The 18756-nt window shown below is 40.3% G+C and overlaps 2 protein-coding genes across 9 annotated transcripts; one reads left to right on the top strand and one right to left on the bottom strand.

Annotated features, from left to right (window-relative positions):
• The first annotated feature begins 84 nt into the window (after positions 1–84).
• Positions 85–4173, top strand: fbxo16 (F-box protein 16). The gene is made up of 8 exons (XM_061270384.1): positions 85–225; positions 465–572; positions 1305–1340; positions 1432–1638; positions 1721–2154; positions 2283–2394; positions 2744–3005; positions 3394–4173. Exons 1-8 carry the CDS (start codon positions 220–222, stop codon positions 3456–3458), a joined length of 1230 nt encoding a protein of 409 aa, XP_061126368.1. The 5' UTR covers positions 85–219; the 3' UTR covers positions 3459–4173.
• On the bottom strand, positions 3595–17967 carry fam49a (family with sequence similarity 49 member A). Of its 8 annotated transcripts, none has more exons than XM_061270386.1 (13): positions 17810–17967; positions 11112–11165; positions 8179–8258; positions 7865–7944; positions 6836–6957; positions 6511–6616; positions 6302–6438; positions 6145–6222; positions 5947–6063; positions 5480–5559; positions 5263–5389; positions 5112–5182; positions 3595–4916 (listed from the first exon to the last, which is right to left on the bottom strand). In XM_061270386.1, exons 4-13 carry the CDS (start codon positions 7935–7937, stop codon positions 4853–4855), a joined length of 975 nt encoding a protein of 324 aa, XP_061126370.1. In that variant the 5' UTR covers positions 7938–7944; positions 8179–8258; positions 11112–11165; positions 17810–17967; the 3' UTR covers positions 3595–4852. The 8 variants fall into 8 exon arrangements, with proteins under 8 accessions (XP_061126370.1, XP_061126372.1, XP_061126376.1 ...); XM_061270388.1 differs by lacking the exon at positions 17810–17967 and adding an exon at positions 15378–15514; XM_061270392.1 differs by lacking the exons at positions 7865–7944; positions 17810–17967 and adding exons at positions 14052–14097; positions 15378–15403.
• Between the last annotated feature and the right edge of the window lie 789 nt (positions 17968–18756).

Below are 18756 nucleotides of genomic sequence, written 5' to 3'. Positions count from 1 at the left end.
GCTTTGCAGGGCCCCCCTCGGTGTGCGACATGCTCTGGCTGCCAGTCTGTGTACGCAAAGCACAGTCACGGTTACTATGGAGACATGTAAACCGTGCACAGGAGAACTGGGAAGACGGAGGAGAGTTATAGTAGGTAAATGGATGTTGAAGCCATGGAAAGAAGCCGGGAGAAATAACATATTGTGTTTAGATGCTGGATTTATTACCTCCTTCCTGAAATGTTGGTGAGTTAAATCACAAAGTGTGGTCATGTGTATGTGAGAGAGTGCATAGCAACAAAATACACTTAACACATGGGTGTGTGTGAGAGCAAGGTTTACAACATCAAGCAAGGGGTGGAATTTTCCATTTTAAACAAAGGGAAAGTGTTCTACATGGGACAATGGCTTAAAAACAAAACAAAAGAACAGCAGAGGTACAATGACCATGTGAGTGTTTTAGCTTATCACTGCTGTGTCTGCAGATGAACAAGAAGATGCCGCACGCAGCGAGATCCTCTGCAAGTCCTGCGAAAATGCAAACCAAGATGAGCGCCTGGACACCCCTGAACCACTCGCTGTCCAACAGCAAGGTCAGAATAGTTCTCATGGCAATGATTTTAACACCAACACACTAATTGTTTGACCTTGAGGCTGCATGCAAGCTCAAAATTGCATCTGACCTTTGCATACACCCAAAAATATGTACACTAATGACTCTCTGTAGCAGACAGCAAGCTCATAAGAGGTTTGGTGATGTATGTGACAGTTTTTGGTGCATGTCTGAAGGTTTTTGGTGAGTTATTGGTTTCTTAGAAAGAGTCAGGGATTTTTTTTTTGTCCAAGGAGAGGTTATTATATGAGAGCGTTTTTTTTTTTAGGTTATGATTTAGAGGTTTATGTATTTTTTTTTAACTCATGCACTATAAGAAGTTTTTGGGTGTGATATTTTTGCCTAACTGTAAATCTCACACATCCATCCATTTTCGGAACTAGTTGTACTAAGTTCATTTTGTTTTTACTTGTTAATCACTTCACTGGTTCTTTTATCTCAAACAAATTATTTTAGGTTGCATTACCTGACGTGTTTCGGCATGTACTTCCGGCTTCATCAGAGTGTAATGCAACCTAAAATAATTAGTTTGAGATAAAAGAACCAGGGAAGTAATTTTCAGAACTGCTTTTCCTCGCATGAATTTGCTTAAAATTAACAACTGATATAAAAGTGCATTGCCGTGAACCATAAAACAGCAACTGAAACAAAAACACAAAATAAAAACTCATTTTGTTGAACATGAAGCCATCTTTGTCACTGCCTCTTTCAGGTTTTTGAGGAGAGACGAAGCCTTCTGGGAAAATGGGTACGATAAAAGCGTTGTGTGTGCATTGCGCTTCACGCTCTGCTGGCTGTCTTTCTTCTTTTCATTTGATGGCTTTTCATGTGCTCATCAGTTTGAAAGGTGGTCTGACAGGCAGAGGAGGTTGGTGCTGCACGATTTCGTCAAGGGCTGCTCTAAAGAGCAGCTTCGCTTTATCGACCTCTGCGTGAGTCGACAGCTTCCCCCACAGGCCGCTGACTTCACGTGCATGCTCCCGAGAGCACTCTGTCTCTATATCTTCTCCTTTTTGGACCCACGCAGCCTCTGTCGATGTGCACGGGTAGGACAGAAACAAAACACAGAGTGATAAACATGCAACTATGCAATGCCTGATGATGTTTGGCGTGTTCCTGTGAGGACAGGTGAGCTGGCATTGGAAAAGCATCGTGGATCTGGACCAGCTGTGGATGCCCAAGTGTCTGAAATTTGGCTGGTTCCTCAGTTTCTCACCTACAGTGTTTGAGCAAGGTGTGTGGAAGAGACACTACATCAACACTGTGCAAGAAATGCTGCTTGATGCACCAATCAAAAAGGTCGTCAGGTCCCAGCAGCAGGCAGCCGTTCAAGATGGTGCAAGAATCAGTAGTAGACATGAGGACATGTCACAAGGGATCTCCCTAAGTGAGGAGCTTGAAGAACCCACCAAGCCGTACGTTGCAGCGACGTTCAGCAGATTAAAAAATGACAAGCATCCACCTGTGCTTCCACCTTGGAGAGACTCGGACAGACGTCCCAAAGACATCATCCGCTTCAACTACCTGGACAACCTGGACCCTGTCGCACAAGCCAGCGCAACGTAAGGCAACAAGTAGCGGAATTAGAATTTTAACGAAAAAAAAAAACCAACACCTCTGTCCTCCACCATTACTCTCCAAACAATAACCTTTTTTTTTTCTCTGATCGCATGTCTACCTGTTTCTCCAGGCAGATGAAGAGCAGAGCAACCACAGGTAGCAGCAAAACAGAGAAGCCAGACGACAGGAAACAGAAAATGATCTCCGAAGCCACTTACAAACTACGTAAAGCTAAATCACTGGTAATTCACCTTTCATTTATCACTGCAACAATAAACCCAGTGACCGTGATGCTCGAAATGTTGAAGATCCTCCACCAGCAGACTTCATGCATTATGGAGCATGAATGTTAACGATGACAAGCTCACAGATGGAGGTGATGCAAATTATGCTTCGGATTTAAGGGAAAGTGAAACAGAGGACAATGCAGGATTAAAGATCTAGTTTTGGGTACCTGATGTAAAACAGTCACCATTGACCAACCAACAAACATTACCATGTAATTTCTAGCCTCGTAGAAATTAAAGGCTTCACTTCAAAACATAGAGCTGTAGTCATGCAGTTGCATATTTTCTCCTTTGATTCTTCTAGATGTTCCTCGCTTCACACAGCAGATCCCCCCAGGTTCTTCTCCCGCCTCCTCTGGGTCCTTCTTTGGCTCCTCCGACCCAATTTCGGCCCCACTGGGCATCTCACACTCATAACTACCCTGCGACCAATGAGATGGCAGAATTCATGCTGCGACAGGCCCAGTGGAATGCCGGGAAGCGTCCTGGTCCAGTGAGGACAGCGGTACCCAGGCTAAGCATGGAGGCGCTCAGGGCATCCCTGCGCTCCAACAGGAGCATTCCCAGTAAGTGTCAACTCCATCTCTCCTTTGGGCTGGATATGATGAAAGCACATAGAGTCAGAAATAATGAAAAATCCCTGATCATCTTTGGGATGAACTATAACAGAGATGAGGCATCTTGTCTTTGTATAGCTCCTGGTGTCCCAATACTTTTGTCTAATACAATTATAACTTTTGAGAGTCCAAGTCTAACACTAGGGCAATCTTTAGTATTAAAAAAAGTCCTTATATGATTATTCAATAAATAAAATATAATTAATTTGGTAGCCGGTTTGTTGTTGATTAAATGATTAGTTTTACCTGCAACCGAGTTTGACCTTTCATTTGACCTTTCATTTGCCTTAATTGAGTTCACAATGTTAGAAATGTAACTCATAATTCCTTTTTCCAGGTGCTCGGCTGTTTGACATGCCACCCTGGACTCTCCCTGTGTCACTCACACAATATGTGGACTGATACACATCGCCACCTGCAGGGAAATAAAGAAAGTACAACTAGATTTACATGCTACATTAAGGTTGGTGCTGAATTCATTTGAATGTGTGAACGAACCAAATTCTGTTCATAGCTTACAATAAAGGAAGGAGTCATATTTCTCAATATATTTCTCATATTTTGAGTAAGAAATGTACCACCTTTATTATCCAATTCACACAACCCTTTCAGCAACACAATACAAAGCCGAAGCAATTTGTATAATAAGCAATCTTGCATTCAACATGAGAGTTTTGTGTATGTCTCATGATCATGACAGGGAAGGTGAATGTTGTCATTACACAGATGAACACAAAGTATGGCTCATGTGTGCACATACATATTAAATACCACAAGACAGTGACCAAAATGAACAAGACACATTTGAAATGAATGGTGATTGAATTGGAATCGAATCAGATCGAGTAAAGCTTCGGTCAAAAGTAATTCCTATTTATGGATGTTTCATTATACATGCTCTTTAAGGCTTAAAGTGGAAGTCAAGTCAAAAATGTTCACTTGATTGTCTGCTCTGCTTTGAGGAGCTCCCTGATGCAACGTTAGCAGAAATCATAAAATAATTCTTGATAACCAAGCTGATTCAGAGTCATTACATCAATGTAATGATACCAATGACAATTGTCAACAACATGACATTTGACACAGCAGATCCATTTTAAGACAAGTCCAACGAGTACAGTAGCTCAAAATGTTTTTAAGGCAATTAAAAACACAGTTAGGGGATGGGAGCAGAATAGAAATTCATAAAAAAAAAATCTTGGTAATAATTTACAAATACAGTAATTCACTCCCCTCAAAGCGAAACAAGTCATAAAAATATTCTTTCAAAACTGGCAACTGATCAGTATATTAACACAAGTGAAATAAGAACATGAATAAAAGAGGGGGTTGTTTTTAGTTTAAAATACATCACATATAATTTAAATACGATTTTTGGCCTTACTTTTTACACAAAAGAACCGAATCAGTGAAAGCAAAACGTGCAACTGACTGCGCGGCATCATCTAAGAAGCCAGTCCCTCGCGTGCCTCCACAGCTAAACATGTTCTTGATTGATCTCATTCCATGCACGGATTGATTGGATAGCAAGTCACCATTTTTGTGTGCATATATGGAAGCATGTAAAATAAAATTGGAGCATTTTAAGAGGAAACCTCCATTCTACAAGGCAGAAATGCAAAACACTCTCTCACCTGTTAATAATCGAAGCGGGAAATCTTGTTGTGCGCCTTTACCTTGGAGAGAATGACTATGCAAAGTGTTACCAGCTCTTTGAAATCATGTAAACATATACATCTTATTTGAGGTCAGAGCATTGATCCTCTTCAGTTTTATGCCATTAAAAATTTGTGAAATTACTGGAGCATCGTCCGGATGTTTTTTGGAGTGGACTCGTCATTCAGGTGTTTTGTGGTGAATCTGAAGAGAAGAAAAATATATGACACACACGATTTATTCAATCGAAATGCCACCAACTTGGTGAAATTAGTGATTTATGATTTAAATAAGGAGAAGGGTTGCCATGGTAACCTGTAAGTACCTTACACATGCTTGAATGAGTACCACATTCAATTTGTTTTTTCCGACAAACTTGAAGAGTGACATGTGACCTACTTGAGCGCATTCAGCAAGCCTTCGACGTTGTCTGCAGGCTGGTCCTTCAGCACTTTTATGCAGCCTTTCATCTGGTGAGACAATAATCATGGGAGAACTGCGTCGCAATCCAGCCCGATGTGCAGCGCGTGGTTACGTTGGGGGGACTCACGTCGATCTTGGAGGACTTGTTGAAGGCACCGTTGGGGTGAACGTGGTCATAGAGAATGATGACGCCGACCATGACCCTCATGCAGAATAGGAGAGTGTCCTCGCTGCTGAAACGACTTGAATATTCCCTGTAGACAGAAGATGACATCTTGAAAACTGGTGTAAACATTAACAAGTCTTGAAATAATCCAGGAGAATACTTTCACATATGTACTTACGGCGTCTCCAACATGACTTTACAGACGCTGGCCATGGTGCTCAGACAGTCCGTCGTGTTCTCCAGTGGAAGAGTTTTGTTCTACAATATGACACAATAACGGTTATAGACATAACTTGCAACCCAGGAATTATTCAAGTGAAGCTAATTTACTTCTAGGGCGGTCACTCACTGAATATTTTTAGAATTGATTATTCCATCTATTAATCAAATAATCAGATACATTTTATTTGGATTCAATTTTTATTTGCATTGAATTATTTGCCATAATTTAGTGATTAAAAAACAATAAGCTAAGCAAAAAAAAAAGACTGAAAGCTGAATAATTAGTTTTAAGATCCCGAAATCAGAAGAAGCAATCGATAAAAATGTCTCTAGCGGATTACTCGATTTTTCAAAACATGCAGCGATTAATTTGATAACCGGTTTGTTGTCGAGTAATCGATCAATTTTGACACCTCTACTCACCTCAGTCACAAAATTTGTGGTTGCGTTGCTGAGTGTTTTTAGCATCGGCGTGGCCTCGGCGTAAAACAGAGACATCCTATTGGCCATCTCGTTATTAACTTCATTTTCAATGTCCAGCTGTAGAGTCACAATCAAAGAAAAAAATGTTTGTCTGTTATGTGGTTTCATATCATTTCCAGTATATTGAGAAGAACTTACATTCATGTTGTTTATCCGGTTTCGACTGATTGTTCTTCTGTAGTAGCTGAAGTCATTCTGGATGGCGGGAATTCTCATCTGAAGTAAAAACAAACACTGAGTCAAACCGTGGAAGACCAAATCATACATCACGATGTGAGATCGTCTCGCTGGGCACCTTGAGTTCATCAAAGCGTAAAGTGAAGTGGAGGATTTCCGCAAATTGTTTGGCCAAAGCTTGTTCCTTTTCCAGGTGCTGAGTGGGCGTGCAGGGTGGACATGTCAGGGACTCCAACAAACTCTTTAGAGCCTCCTCTGTGCACAAATACAAAATCATAACTGCTGATTTCTCCTGAAATACAAAAAGGTCGTCACAGAGCAACGCACCTAGTCTCAAAGAGAAACAGTAGAACTTCTTGAGTTTGATAACAAGAGGGCACACGGAGTTCCAGGCGCGCTCCTGGAGCATGAAGTCACTTGGGTTTTGAATTGCCTGAGGAGAAAACACAAAAGATGATATATTAGAGAAGAATGGCAATTAACACAAAGTTATTTCTCTTTATAATCCTTTAGATCATCAATACTGAGTTCAAATGTGTGTGTGCCCATTGGATGACTCGCTACACAATGTCATGTTGGATGACTAAGGGTGCAAAAAAAAATCTATTTGAACGTGATCCGAGTTGGGATTTCTGAAAAACGCTGTCCTCACATCTCTGATCTCCTGACCAGCTCCTTTGTAAGCCTGTAGACCTGAAAGGATGCTTTCAGAGTCCTGAAGGACAGCATTCACCTGGTTCCAGACTTCACACTCTGCTTCTGTGGGTTGCGCATCTAACAATGAAAAATACACAAAGTAAACACTCACGTCTGGTCAATTACTTCACGATGTAACCAAAGTGGCGGCTGGTGAGTATACAAATCCCGTAAACACGATTTCGGGGAATATTTTACCAAAGTGTGAGCAAGCATACTGCAAGTTTTAACTGAGATACTTTGCCATTTTAAATCTTGAACCGTCATGACCACAGACAGCCAAACTAGCTGCTGTAAATATAGAGCATCACTGACATTTATACTGCTCTGTCTGTTTTATATTTGAAAACCTTAACCCATTATCCCATCATTTCCCCTTTACCGGGTAAACAAAAATACCACAGTGGAGACATTCTGTAATTCTGGCGGGGTTAGAAAATAAAGCCTGCGTGACTACACATTACAGAGTGCAATTAAATTGTTAAGTCAAATTGTATTTAACTCTCCCAAGACCCTCATGAGGATAATGGATCAGAAGATGACTGAATAAATGTAAATTAGCTAGTTTTAGCTGGCACGTGGTGAAATAAATGACTACTTTTTTTGGGGGGCTATTCAATGTTTTTAATAATAATAATAATAATAATAATAATAATAACAACACAACATCCCATCAATAGACTAGAGAAATATTTTGTTTCCCAAATGAGTAGAGCACACATGCACCAGAGAGTAAAAGCAGACTGCTAAGGTCAAGGGTCAACTCCATTTCTAGTCAATTTATTATTAAGTGATTAGATTTTGGAAAGCTTTATGAAATGAAGTATTAAATTAAGACGACAACAAAAGCTGCTTTTAAAACAGCGAAAGAGAATGGTCGGATAATTCAAAGCTGAATACGCTTGACCCTTGAGCTCTTGCGTTTAAAGAGAGGTGAATTGGGAAAAAATGACTTTGGCCTTGCAGAAAGACAGGCTGTGCTCACTTTCAAAGTCAAGGAAAAAGTTTGGCCCCTGTTCAAGCTCGGTGCAAGTGAGCACTTTTAACAGATTCCCCATTTGGCTTCTGCAAAAGAGAGAGAAAAAAAGAACAGACACACAGGAAGAGGAAGAAAAAGGAAAAGTGTAAGTGATGTTAAAAAGTTTTTAAACAGCGCGAAACAGCGGATTGGAGCTCAGAGTCAAGTTTCACGTCTGTGCGGAAAGAAAGCCTGAAGGGAAACCCGCAAAGAAAAAGGGGGAAAATCTCCTCTTTCCATCTTATCGCTGTTTTCCCCCCCAACTCCTCTGCCAGACTTACTTTCAAAGTCCAGGAAAAAGTGCGGATAGTTCTCTATTTCCCTTGTAAGGACTTTTAGCAGGTTACCCATTCCAGCAAACCTGATGGGCAAAATAGTGGTCAAGCACATAAACAAACCAATACAGACAGTACATTAATTTTTTTTTATGATTTACCAACAACATCAATTCTGTTGGTGCAACACGACCACAAAATACAATGGTGCCTCAAAATTGTTTCAGCCTCAACTCTCTTTTTCTTTGGAGTTTTAGGACCCGACTTTAATTAGCCTCGCCTCTTTTGGTTATTATATTTGATTGTTTTCATATGTTTTTTTTTTTTTTTTTACGAAACTACAAAGAGCAGTACTTCAGAAAGCAAGTTAACTTGTGTATGAGATGAGCTATAAAAATAAACCTTGCCTTATAAACATGCCTCCTAATATGGTTATAAATAAAGCAATGAATACTCTAAAGTGTAAATATCAGATCAGCTTTTTTCCTTCAAAAATAAACAAAAGTTGCTTTCCAATTATCCTCAGAAATAAATCATTTTGTTTGTTTTTGGCTATACTATATCAAAAGATATTTTGCTAAAAACCCCAGCTAAACTTAGCTCCTACCTGACATAATATATTTAAAAAAAGTATATAACAACAATCAAGATTTACCATGTAAACATACTTCATTGACACAATTTACTATGTTTTTACTAGTAAGAATTCTGAATTAATCATAAGGGAGGATGCTCTACTCCACTTTAACCAATTTTTTAAAAAGAAAATGCTATGAGCAACAATATTCTCTCTATGTATTATGCTCAGTTGTTAATTCTGGGCTGGGAATGGGTCGAGCGTGTGTGTGCGTGTTGCTTCTAGACTAAACTGCAAGGACCCCAAACAAGTCCCTCTGGATCTGTGCCATTTTAAACAAATGGCAGTTTCACTACGATATTTTACGAGAAACAAAGGTCCAGTAAGTAGGAAGCAGGGACTCCACGAGGCCACATTTACAGGAAAGGAGGACACGTCATCTAGGACGTCACACGGATAAAAATAGGAACAGCATCACTGAGTTTTAATAGCATTCCACAAAGGGCATTCACAATGAGCGGGTTGAGTCGTAATCAAAATGCCAATTGCGCAACTGGAATAGAATTAAATGGAGACACAGTCGATCAAAGTAGGATGAAACTGCACATTTAGCAGCTTTGAGAGAAGAGTGAGTCTTTCTTCACCACCACCACAAAGATGCAACTTGCCAGAATCAAATGATAGTGTGAAGTCACAACAAAAGGCACACTGTGCTTACAGTGTGCACATGATGATCACACTGCATTTCTCTATCCAGCCTCCAAGCAAGCCACGGCTTAAAGTCAAGCCTGCTATTCATTCCTCAAGCTGAGCTCAGTCACATAGACATAACAACTGCATTCTTCACACTGTTTCTACAGATACAGCTTTTATTGCTAGACAGTCTTGGATTTGATCACGATGCAGATGTCTGGTATAAAGAGCTGATGAAATACGCGGTTATACCGGAAGGGGGCAGTGTTGATTCAATTTTTAGATTCTTAGAGGGGGTGATGAAATGGCGTCAAGGTGGCCTTCTTCCAACTGCTGTCAGAGCTTGCAGCTACAACATGTACTTCCCTTTATTATGAGTCAGGCACTTTTAGAACTGCCCTCAGGTGCAAACGGATCTTTCCCTACGTATCGTTTTGAACACCTTTCCAAAGATATCAAAAGACGTTTTTCCGCTCTGTTCCCATTATGTCACTTCCCAAACATCGTAATTAAACTAAACAGGCCCCCTGGGAACAAAAAGAATGTCTATTTAAGTTTGTGCATTGAGAGGAATTTCAGTGGTTCTAGAGAAGACAGTTTTAATGCGGTTGCGACATGTCACTGGGATGTGACGTAAAGGCCACTGATAATGATTTAAATGTTAAAAGTAAAACGTGACACCTGACAAAAACAGCAGTTCTAATACCGTACGTTTGAAACAATTAAAACTCACGCTCACTACATACTCGGGCCATAGAAACAAACAAACAAAAAAAAAAAAAATCAATTACTTCCCATTACTTTCACTTTAGAAAATCTGCGTTGCATTGGATGTGTTTGAATAGTGAAACAAACAAAAATAAAGGCGTGTCAAGCTACAATTACCTTTTGTGCCATTTAGCTTTATCAAAAGAATATGTGATTAAAGGTCAGTGTGGATTGTTGATTGTTGATTTCAGCACTTGTACATTTACTGTGAGTTGATAATCAACTAAAGAAAGGCAGAAGCACCACCATGAAATAGCCGTTCTGTATATGTATGTCATAAATATTAATTTAGGCTGAGGTTGTGTAAAAAAGTTGGATTTGGACAATTCCAAATGAAATATGGCTCTAAACGATTATTAAATTGTTCTCTATTAATTTGATAATTAATTACTTGATACATTTTGGCAGCTCAAGTAGATTCTGCTACAAGTTACCTAAAATGTTCTGATCAGGAAACAAGACAAAAAAGTAATGATAACGCAAATTAATTAGTATCTCTATTACCCACTCTGCAGAATAAAATGGAATTCAATTGGTCTTAACTGCATTGTGAAAATCACACTATGGAGATATTTAATGTGATCATTCCTGATGATGTTTCTCAACACAGAACAAGTGTTGCGACCTCAACTGAACTTCACCGGGCAGCTAGAAATCGAACCTGACTGGTCAGTCACTTTCCGTTAAGGTCACAGGTTTGTGTGTTGTGCTGAGGATAGTTCCAAGCGGGCGTCCGCAAATGAGGGCTGAAAAGCTTTTCCAACAATGACTTTGGAACAGTCATCCAAAGGAAACTAAAAATGTGAACATTATCGTGATTCAAAGACAAAGTTGCCGATTTCTAGATTCATTTTCAGTCTCTTTTGCAGCACTGAATCTTGAATTGCGCTGTATATTTTACCTTCTCCGGTGCAGGACCTCAGGTTGCTATCAATATCATCCGCGTTGTTCTTCTCTGAAACGAGAGGGAAAAACAAGTGGGTCGAAATCAATGCGGTCTGAGGGAAGATGATACTGGAAAGCAAAATAAAAATCATACAATATCTGTATATGCTGGCCATAGCTAACTGTGACGGTGGCTACGCTATCAACTTTCCACATTAACACACTTCCTCTTTTCCTCCTGACTCATGCAAGCATTCAGACAACACACACACACACACTGAATTATTCAAAACTGAAATTGACTCCATTGTATCCAAAATAGAGCTGATTAAGCCTCTGTCTGCTTCATGTCCACTGGGGTATCAAATATCAAAGGTCGGGCTTCTAATGGTCACGGGGATGAAACACAACTCCACAGGGGTGAGAACAAAAAAAAAAAGAGGAATTGTCATGCTCAGCTAAAAACCACTTGCTTCAAATTCAAAGGTAGAGAGTAGATCCTTGCCATATGTCACAGGAAATAGTTCTGTTCCTACTCCCGTGGCTCTTTGGTTAAGAACAAGTGGAAAAGAGGTGGGATGCTGCAGTCAGATGGAAGAATGGCCACACACACATTCACACAGCATCATTGCCAAGATGCCGAGTGGAGGCCTGGCTGGAGCAATGAAGGCAGCAGACGCTCCATCATCACACATTTGACATGTCCTATTTTCCACTCATCTCCATCCATCTGGAAACAGACTCTTCTTCCGATTCCTATCCTGCTTACTTTCTTTTCGCTTCTCTGCTATTTCATTCACACAGACTGCCAGCAAATAAAACAAAAATAATGCATTTGAGCAGAAAGTAAGAACAGTATTTGTAAATACAGTAGACTGGCTTAGTCACAGTACGGCAAGTGAGAAGGGACTCGATACAAGACTGACGAAATTTGATGTCAGTATAGGGAAGGACCTCTTTGAGTGTTTGTTTTTTATCACAATATCTAAATACTGGAGAGCTGACAGTTTGAAAAAAAATCATGTTTGCATGAGATTATCCTATACTGAAGTCAAATTAGCGCATTAGCTTAATTGTATTTTGGAAACAGCAGTCACAGAGCGTGACAGCTGTTGTGTTTGCAGATGTTCAGCATGGAAATCAATTATTTACATGATCGAGCACCAAATCCAGCGAAGGAACTTGCATATTTGGCATAGCTTCAGGTCACGCAAGGGGATCTTTGTGCACAAGTCACTGCCAGTTCGAGAGTATGTGAGACAACAACCCCCTCCTACTGCAGCAAGAAAACCAAACATTAGCGTCAGCATGACATGGATGTGTGTGGGGTGATGTTTGGGGACCCATGTGGCTCATTAGGAATTGTATTCTTCACTCGCAAGGGGTCACAAAAGGGTCAGATGAGTAGAGGTTCAATCAGCCGGAAGGCTGTTGTGCTCCCATGAGGAAATGTGGAAGCACGTGCTTGGATGTGACAACTGTAACGAGTCATTTGTGCAATTCTGCATGGCAACAGTTGATGATTGGTTGATAGATTGCTTATAGCTCAAGGGGCTTTTAAATGGGTTAGCGACAACAAGCGAGGATATTCATGTTTATCGTTTGAATTGCATTCTTTTCTTTTTTTAAATCCCTGACTTGTTTTTATTTACTGGCAAGGGAAATGGGCCTTCAAATTGGGTTAGGGGAGCAGAGTCTCTCTTGGGTTGCCTGCACTGGAGCAAATGTGACGGTGTTGGGGGTTGAGCGCCGCCTGCCATGAGGTTGCTTGCATTTTGCCCTAATATGGGCACGGGTTGGGTGGGTGGAGGGTGCGCTCAAAGTGAGAGAGCGAGAAGGGGAAACCTGCCTTGCAACAACACAATGGCAGCTTTACTTCACTCTGCTGTATCACGGACACGTTATCGTTTCCTCTTGCAATCCGTTTCACACACCACGACGAGATTCAACTGTTTTGCTCTAATAGCGCTTTAACATAGTCGGGTGGTCTCTTAAATACAACCACAGACATTGGTCATTATATAACCACACACTTGAGTCAGTGCCAAGAGAATCAGGACTGGTGCGTAATCTTAAACCTAGTCATTAAAAACTCATTTGAGCCGCTCACGGACCCCGACTATGGTGAGGGGATGAAGAGGGGCAATTGAAAAGGAAAATGACGCAATTAGAATAGGTGTTTGCTAAAATACTGTGTCTTGATTAGCCATACAAAAAAGAATCATTGTTTTGAGATCATAATTTGAAGCTATTTACTTATAAGGATGGTAGAAAATGTGTTTTTTAAGGGCGGATTCTGATATTTGGAAGAAAAAATATTCTTCATATCTCACTGAGGGACTTGCTAGTGTTGGCGAACGAAGCAAATGTTTTTCATCAGCGTTTGTTCAAGGTTGCAATAGATTCATTCGCTCAGTGTGATACGGAACTTTATCTAGCTTTTTTTTTTTTATATAATAAACTAAAAGGCTTCATTTAAAAAAACATGACATTGAACTTTTTGACAAATCTTTTTTCTATACCCATTTTTTGTGTGATCCTGCTATGCACTGCATATAAACATCTCAGCAAAGCTTTTGTGAATACTGTATTGTGTCGCGAGGAGAAAGCGAGCATGGAGACCCTGGCGAGACACGTTACAAAGAACAATAGGGAGAGGGAAAATAACCCTGGGCAAAAGGCAAGAGGGAAAGTCAAGGAGGGTGGTTTGGTATTTGAAGAGGAGGAGGCAGAGTGGCTGTCTGACCACTTGCAACCATTGCAGCGTAAAAATTCCTCCAACTCCTCTGCTCAATGCCACTTCTGTTCTACCAAGCCATGCATGTCAACAGGACTGCAGATACAAAGGCAACCATGTCCGTGCCTGACTGGGGCGTGTGTGAAGCCCATGTATGCTAGTGTGGATATGAGAACATGAAGCAACTGTCCTCTGCTGGGTGGTGGTCAGTGAAGTTACCAAGTCGGGAAGAAATAAAGGCTGAGGTCACACTTGTTGGTCCGGACTAAAAAAAAAAAAAAAAGATCGACACATTTGACCTGGTTCACTCAGCGTTCACACTGGCATTCATATATGGGCTGTCACTAATGTTTGTTTTTTTTTTTTTTTTAGAATCGATGATCTATTGATTATTCCATCGATTAATCGAAAAATGAGATCAAATTAGATTTTGCATTACAAAACATTTTTTCCCATTTACTAGTGTTTATTTGGTATTGTTTAGTAATAAAAACAACTAAATAACAGACAACACACAAGGATTGAAATGTTACAATCGGAGATGACGGTGCAGTATAAACATTTCAACTAAAGTGGTTTCTGTCCCTCTGCTTAGTCCGCACCCGGGTTAAGATGATCATCAGAATCATCACCATCAGAATTATCAAAAGCTTGTTTTAATTGAACTAAACCTGTGGATACAGTTTTTCTTAGTTCTGGAATGTTTTTATTACGAGAGTAAGCAGTGAACCATTATACTTGTCACTATTATTTTTGTTCACGCACAGAAAAGAACCTTTGGGGACTTTTCAATAAAAACAGGCAATGCCAGGGCAGACTCGTGGGCGTTGCCTCTCAAAACAAACTTGTTTATGGCTTCTGGAAAACGGTAGTTATGATAAGAGGATCATTTTAACTAACACGACTAGCATGCATAAAATGAATGTGTATCTAGTTAGGAGTTGAACTGGACTCATACAAGTTTAAGCCTTTGGCTTTCCTGTCATCTGACATGAATGATTTTGCTTTAATTAGGACTCGAATCAATTAGCAACATTTTCCGTAGTTGTCACAATATTCGTGTGAAGAAATGGAAACAATTAAGCTGGTTAAGCGGCTACGATTGAAGTGTGTGACTTGTAGGTAAGTGGCACAACTGAAGTCCGCATCTTCCTGTGCTGTGGCATCCTCTGAGTTTTGTTGAAAAGCTTCTAATCAGCTTACAACCCGATTATGAGTCTAATTGTTGAACTAATAAATTCAACGTCCAAAACTAAAGTCGGATTACGAAAAATCAACACGTCAAAATTGCTGCACCGGTTTAAAACTGTAAATATTAATTTAGGAACAAACTACAACTTGCAAAACACTCAATTTTGTATTTCAGTCACACTTCTCATTTCGATTCCTTCTGTAGCCGGTTTATACAACAAACTAGGAAAATCGTATCTCTTGTCCAGTCACGGGACTTTACAAAGCACACTGGCAAGTAAGTGAACATAAAAGCCACCACGTGTACTTCACCTATACACCAACGAGAGCATAGAGAAGGTTGAAAAGACTCACAGACAGCAGTTGTCTCGCTTGACAAGAAGGTGAATAAAAGTGAAACATGAGCAGGAAGTGTGCAGGGTCATGAGGTAGCGCAGTTGCGCACAGCATGATAAAGACAAGTGCAGGCACTTTGGGGTAGAAGAGGAACTTGCGGCAATGGAGTCAGTTTGATCGTCATGGTCACATTGCGACATATGTATGCTTTTACTATACACAAGTCATTTCCTCAGAGGAGAATGGAAACAGGAGGTGACTGAGGACCGCCAACAATGAGTAATAACAAACATGGGAGAATAGCAGCAATCGAAAAAAAACAATAACATTAGTCGTAATGAACTGTCAGGACTGTTTGAGTTCAAACGCTAAGTCATTAAGAGATAAGCTTCACCCCAACCTCACATTTATTAACCCCAAATTCTCTGACTGAACAAGGTTCCTGTTAGTGGTTGGTTATGGCAAGTTAGTTTTATGATTCACACCTGTTTTAACTGGCAGAAAAAGTCCAACACGACATTGTTTAACTAAACACAGGAATGCTAAAGAATTACAGTACATTACATATTATCAGATTATTTCCCCGCCCCCCTAAACAATAACACATTGTGACCTTGTCATTCGTAACTAAAAAAAAAAGAGAAATTGCTTAGCAACCTTGTTAGTATGATCAATGAGAAAAGAAGTGAAATCTAAAACAAGCCTCAATTTAATCAAACTGATCAGAATAGACTTACTATACAAATACAGTCATAAATGTGCCAATAAATAAAATGTGGGCTCTTTGTGTACATTTTAGACTGAAATGCTATGCTGTATAAATCATGCTTTTTATGGTTCTCCTTTTACAAGCTTGACACCCTTTTGTTGGTGAGAGCATACAGCAACAGCTGCAACCCAACGCTAATGTGTGTGTTCACAAGTTTGTTTTCTTTCACCAATTTGAATGTGTCTCTAATTGCAGTATTTAAGGAATGTTGCTCAAATGTGGGCGGACAATAACTACTGTGGATGGACCTCGTGTTTCGTGGAACCTTGTGTGTTTTAAGATTTTCTTCAAAGCGGAAACAAAGACAGGAGACCTGGCGGCACTTAAATTATCACCATGACAACCATCTGGCCTAAATGACAATAACCTTTTCTGAGTTGTTGAAAAGTTTTATGGACATCCTATGTACCATCAGATTGGCAGACTTTCTTTTATAATTTTTTTATTTCGTTTTTTTGAGTCCTAGTTCAGTCGTGTCACATCTAAGCGTGTAATTGAGATCGAAACCAAAAAAAAAAAACAGGCTATCGCAACTTCACACATTTTCAAAGAAGTGAAAATTTTGTCACATGGTTTAAGAGGATCCACTTAAAGGTCTTTTTTTCGATTGTATACAAATACTTAGGTTTGTGGAGTGTCTGCTCACCATTCAATTGTGAAATAACACAAATCAGTAAATCTTTATCTGGACATTTCTGAAAAAGCATTAGTCCAGAAAATATTCATTCAGCTGCTTGCGCTGCCTCCATGGAGGAATATAGAATCCATGCTGTCTTGAAGATTTATCGCTTCCTCTTAGTCATCATGGTAAAGAAATCTGTACTCACCATTGGCCCTGCAGCCTGAGACAAGATGAGGGCTATTGCATTTGCATAAGGCAAACTGGCCGATTTCAGCAATACAAACAAACAGGGTGTGTCAAGTTTACTAGCATTTATTTTGATACTACAGCCATTAAGATTTCTGGGAACTGTTTTGAATTTATTGGGGGGCGAGGCACAATGTCTCCTTTAATAAAACCTGAGCCATAGTGAAAATAATGCAGCATGAATGTAGTAAAACATGTGCTTTTCACCAATATCCCAGGGGGCAGCCCACGTCATGAGAGACAGCTGCTGCAGTCATATATCTCCACCAACAAGCACACTAGATGCATCTCACTGACTTTTGACTACTTTGAGCCCTTTTCACTGCAGAGCAACAAGTCATCTTGCACGTTCAAACCAATTCTGGCATCCTCTTGGGATGTTCTCAATATAAGGTTAGTTGGCAAGAGCATTGATAAATTGCTAGTAAATATTCCAAACATGTAGGATTAACCGAATTAAAACATCATTTGACAGAAACCTAAAAACAAATGCACATGCATCTGGACTTGAGATCAGCTAAGTTTCCTGGCTATCCAGTTAACCAAGAGTGATAAGTACACCGATAATACAACGCAGGTGGTCAAAGTGCACAAGAAGAACTTTAATAATCCGTGCAGCAATGCACGTTTGAATCATTGCAGATCTTGAGGAGGCTAATGGCAGCTAGCGGGTTAGCCTCCCCGGCATCTCTTCCCATGTGAGCTCTTTTGACAGTGAGGGAATTGACGGGGTACACATAATTTAGCAAGTCACCGGCGCTTTCAAGCACGGGGGGGGGGGGAAAGTAGCGTAAAAGGTGGGAAAATACTCACCGATCTTTGGGAGTAATTCTTGCAGGTGATAAATGAAAAAGTGTGTGAGGAGCCCTTTGCGGCGACCTTGGTAACTCGGTCTGTCCAGCATTGAGTCACAGCAAAGACCCCGCCCTCTGCCTACAGAAAAACACACAGAAAAAAAAACGGTCCTCCACCTAAACAACGCCTATTCACGTTTTGATTGGTCCATATTAGGGACAGTGCAAAATTAGCCAATTAAATTCCACTCAAGTACAAGTGGAGGATTTTCTCTCTCTCTCACACACGCACAAATATGTAACTTTAATTAACATTTTTCTGGAATGCAGATTCCCCCTCCCCTTTCCACATGTTACAGCACTGAACGTGTCTGAACATTGCGTATGCATACTTTGCCCTCAGGGGTGGAAAAGGATGGGGACCTTTTTCCTCTTTATTGAAAGGGAGACACGAAGGGGAAAAATACTTTTTAATGGCTTGTTTACAAATGGTCTGTGGCGTGGCTGCCCACTCTCCCAGTGTGAAAGCAAACAGCATCATAAATCATTTTTCAAAATGGGTCTCACGCTGAGAGCAAGCCGTTCTTTACTTCTCTTTATCCAAAACAGTGGGGCTTTACCAAATAACCACTTCCACAGTGAAGATCAGGGGGGCGGGGGGGTAATTGCATTTAATGACATGTCTATGTGCCACACATGCAGTATATGTAATTATGCCCGCCAAACCTCACTTGTGGCAAAGCTCCAGTTGCCGTGAGAATGAAAACCGGACTACACAATGTATGGGGATAGGAGCTGGATCGCTTGCATGAGACAAGGCCACCTAAAAAGGGTCTGATTTCCACATGACAAAACATAGAGTGTGCAAAGTGTGTATACATTTTAATACTTGGGATATTTTGACAAAAGCATGACATACATATGAACACACATGGTAATGATTGTAAAATGTGGAAAAAATACACT

The sequence above is a fragment of the Syngnathus typhle genome, linkage group LG22, assembly GCF_033458585.1.
Source record: "Syngnathus typhle isolate RoL2023-S1 ecotype Sweden linkage group LG22, RoL_Styp_1.0, whole genome shotgun sequence".
In the NCBI taxonomy this organism is placed as follows: Eukaryota; Metazoa; Chordata; class Actinopteri; order Syngnathiformes; family Syngnathidae; genus Syngnathus; species Syngnathus typhle.
The sequence above is the reverse complement of the archived record's forward strand: the minus strand, read 5'-3'. Positions and strand labels throughout refer to the sequence as shown.